The sequence below is a fragment of the Apaloderma vittatum genome, unplaced genomic scaffold, assembly GCF_000703405.1.
Source record: "Apaloderma vittatum isolate BGI_N311 unplaced genomic scaffold, ASM70340v1 scaffold34957, whole genome shotgun sequence".
Classification (NCBI taxonomy): Eukaryota; Metazoa; Chordata; class Aves; order Trogoniformes; family Trogonidae; genus Apaloderma; species Apaloderma vittatum.
This window is the reverse complement of record NW_009727348.1, coordinates 922-4,321: the sequence shown is the minus strand read 5'-3', so window position 1 is coordinate 4,321 and position 3,400 is coordinate 922. Positions and strand designations below refer to the sequence as shown.

The window sequence follows — 3,400 nt, the reverse complement described above, 5'->3', positions numbered from 1 at the left end:
ACCCCTTCCCCTGCTGAAACTCCTCCCCTTCCAAACCTCCCTTCATTATCGGGTCTGAGAATGGTCAAAGAAGAGCACTGGCTGCTTTGTGTCAGTCTCTCTCTCCACATACACAGACACAGATTTCAAGGACGCATCTTACCTCAAACCTCTGAGAGTTCACCTTCTTCCCTTTCTTGTTCCAGGTGACCCGTGGCTTGGGGTCTCCGGTTGCCTGGCATACAAAGGAGGCCACTCCTCCCGACACACCAATTTGGTCCACAGGTTTTTTAATGAACACGGGGGGACCTTGAAGAAAAAAAGGAAATATCATCACTGCCACAAAGAAAAGACAAACTCTAATAAACAGTGTTTGTAATTAACAGTAGCATTATCACTGTTATTCTCTAATGATCCCGGATGAAATTAGACCTCTTGGCCTTTTAGGAACAAATAGTCTTTATCTCCATTTTACACAGGAAGAAGCTACAGCGCACAATGATTAAGGGCCTGATCCTACAAAAAGACTTCAATTCAATGATGTGGCAAAGCCTCTTTTACTTCTGAAAACTGGACTTGTAAACCGTTGTGTGCAGGGGTTTTGCCTTTGCAAAACCCATCTAATGACCATCTCCAAAAGCTGGTAGAGCTGAAAACAACATCTAGAAACACTGAGCTGCACTCTACAGATCCTAGCAGATGACCAAAACACAAAGGAGTGGGAGAGGTTTGTAGGAACAGAGCCAAGGTGAAAGGTGGGAGAAGGACCATGAAATCAATGGAGCAGGAACTTGGAACATGAGAGATCTTGAGGATGACAGCGTGGAACAGGCTGATGCCAGTGGCTTTAAGAGGCGAAATCTTGGCTTGTAGAACCTCTGTTTTCATCTGCAAATCCTCCCCCTGGCCCTCACTGGTACATTTACACAGCAACAGGTATTTGGAACAGGCGAGTCGATAGGATACAGCCCAACAAAGCTGTGATCACTTCAAAACAATCCAGCTGTCAAGCCCAAGAACATGGTGGCCAAGTTGGCTCCGGTGGTTCCCCCTTGCCTGCTTCTCCTCACGAGCCATCCGAGAAAAGCAAGGAATTCTTGCTGCTGAAAGGAGAAGGTAAAAGCTCCTCTAACTCCTCTCATAACCAGACGCTCGAAGGCGCAGCGATGCCTGAACAAACACACTCGGAGCCTGGGGCTGCGTTTTAGCCAGCCTGGACCCAAAGGAACAACACTTGAGCTCACGGCACCTCTCCCTCACCCCCTGCCACTGATTTCCACCCATGCCCGACTGCTTTCAAGAGCACCTCTGCAAGCAGAGGAGAGGATGTTGCGGTGGGTTTTCTTACCAAGGAAGGTGTCAAGGTCTTCTCAGGAGAGGAAGACGAGGCCAGGAGCGTTTGCGCAGAGCCCATATTGCCTCCTCCCTCAGGGAATCCTCCTTCCGTGCTTTAACCTGTTTTCCCTGCACAGTTTCCTCTCATCTAGTTAGCTTAAAATTTATTGAAATATTTAAATCACAAGGCCGCAGCTGTGTTCAAATAAAATCACTCAGATCATAAAGCTGCCGTCTGTTATTCTTGAGGAAAGCAGACCACATGACTGTGAAATGTGTGTATTTATACGTACATACTCGGTTCTACAAAATAAGATGTGAACAGCCTAGCAAAGAGCTTGAGAAGGGGGAAAATGGTAGCTAGAGAGAAATCTCCAGATTCTTTCAGGGGTTGAAAGACAAAAGGAAGCACTCTCCCCTTCGCTGCCCGGTGTGGCCAGCAGTATATAAATAAAAGCCACTGAGCAAGCTCATGTGATGCAATCAAGCATTTGTTTCCATGCTGGAGGTAAATACAATTTGCTGGAGCTGTTTACGACCCACCGAATGCTGTGTGTACAAAGCATCGGATTTATAAATACCCAGATCTATATTTAGAGGTCAGAGTCTTCTTTGCAATGTTACAGCTAAAGGTTATCAAGCAAGTCCCACCGGAGGTACTGGCAATGGGGGGGATCTCTCCGCCATCCGAGAAAGGCAAACCCAAAACTTTGCTTCAGGCTAGAATATAAATGTTCCCCCTGCCCGCAGCCTGACTTCCTTCCCCCCGTCTCCTTCGCTCGGTATCTGAAGAGTTTGCAGAAGTCAATTCTGAAGGTACAGCCAAAAACATCCAGGGCTTTTAAGAACACTTGATGGATGCAAATTCATTTCCTAAAATAAAAGCCCCTAATAATCCTTAATGTCACATATACATCTAAACGGGCGCAAACAGTATGATGAGAGCACAGCTGAGCAGAAAAATAAGATGCTATTTCTGTCCTAAGAAAGGGACGGTGCTCCAAAAAACAGTGAACTTGCAGTCATTGCTCAGCATCCCCTTTCCGGGGACCGAGTTGCCCTGCGAAAGCTGCTTTCCTGAGCTCCCCGCGACGCCGAGCTGCCTACGACAAACCCGCTCTCAGACGGCGAGAGACAAAAGAAACCACACGACAATCCCTACCAAACAACCCATTCGCTTTTGCTACTCGCTTGGAAAAAAAAGGGGTGAAAATCAAAGCTGAATTGTTGGTTTTCCCATTGCCCAAGCCTCTGAGCTCCAGATTCTTCCCCCACTGTGCTTTCCACCTCAGCACCCCTCGTCACTCCAGCCCCCGCGGATCGCAGAACAGCCCTCTCCCCCCTGGGAAAGAGAAAGCCAGAGCTATCGCAGGCAAGGTGGCGATGATACAAAGCCGAAACAAATTCCTACGTGCTGTGTAGGATTGCCACAGCTCTGCCGTGCCAGGTCCAGCTTGCACCGAAACACGCAGATAGAATTCAGCCTCCGGCTCTGCAAATCGCTCTGCAAGGCTCCAAAAGCAGGAACAAGGCGCCGTATGAAACACTGTTGGCCCACTCAGAGGGGCTAATGTGCTCCCCCACCTTCGCCAAGATTGCAGGACCTCAGTTTTTTAAATAAATAAAGAAAAATCAGAGGCAGGCATTTTCCAGATGACATACTTGCAAGCCACCTCACCAGTCTTCCCTCATGGAGATCTAAGAACAAGTCAACCTTGGAAAGACTGTGGTTGGGTTTCACCTAGGCCCAGTGGTCACAAGAGATTTTTCTTTTTCCCCTTTCTCTGTTTGAAAAGTAGTAGAACTTTGGGGGTTTTGGTTGGCTTTTTTTTTTTCCAGTATCAAAACAGGAATGGAAAAACCTGGAGCTTAAAAGATTTTTCCTACCAAGCGAGGCTTCCTGCGGGGTCTGGGTCTCCGGAGGGAAGGCTGGAAAGACCGGATGGCCGCCGCACACCTGTGATTTTTCTCTACGGCTTAATGGAAAGCCATCAAGTCAAACAGAACCTTTCTCTTCTGCCCACCACCTACGCACTTCCCAAAAGCAACAGCTGGGGCAAGCGACACCCTGGAGAGCTGCCACAGG

At 48.1% G+C, this 3,400-nt stretch overlaps 1 protein-coding gene across 1 annotated transcript in view; it reads right to left on the bottom strand.

Annotated features, from left to right (window-relative positions):
• Window positions 1-288, bottom strand: part of LOC104277097 (receptor-type tyrosine-protein phosphatase S-like) — a gene marked incomplete at both ends in the record, with an annotated part of 19,631 nt that extends 19,343 nt beyond the window's left edge. The window contains one exon of the mRNA XM_009873641.1: window positions 143-288. Coding sequence (XP_009871943.1) covers window positions 143-288 — 146 coding nt within the window. The remainder of the gene's footprint in view (window positions 1-142) is intronic.
• Between the last annotated feature and the right edge of the window lie 3,112 nt (window positions 289-3,400).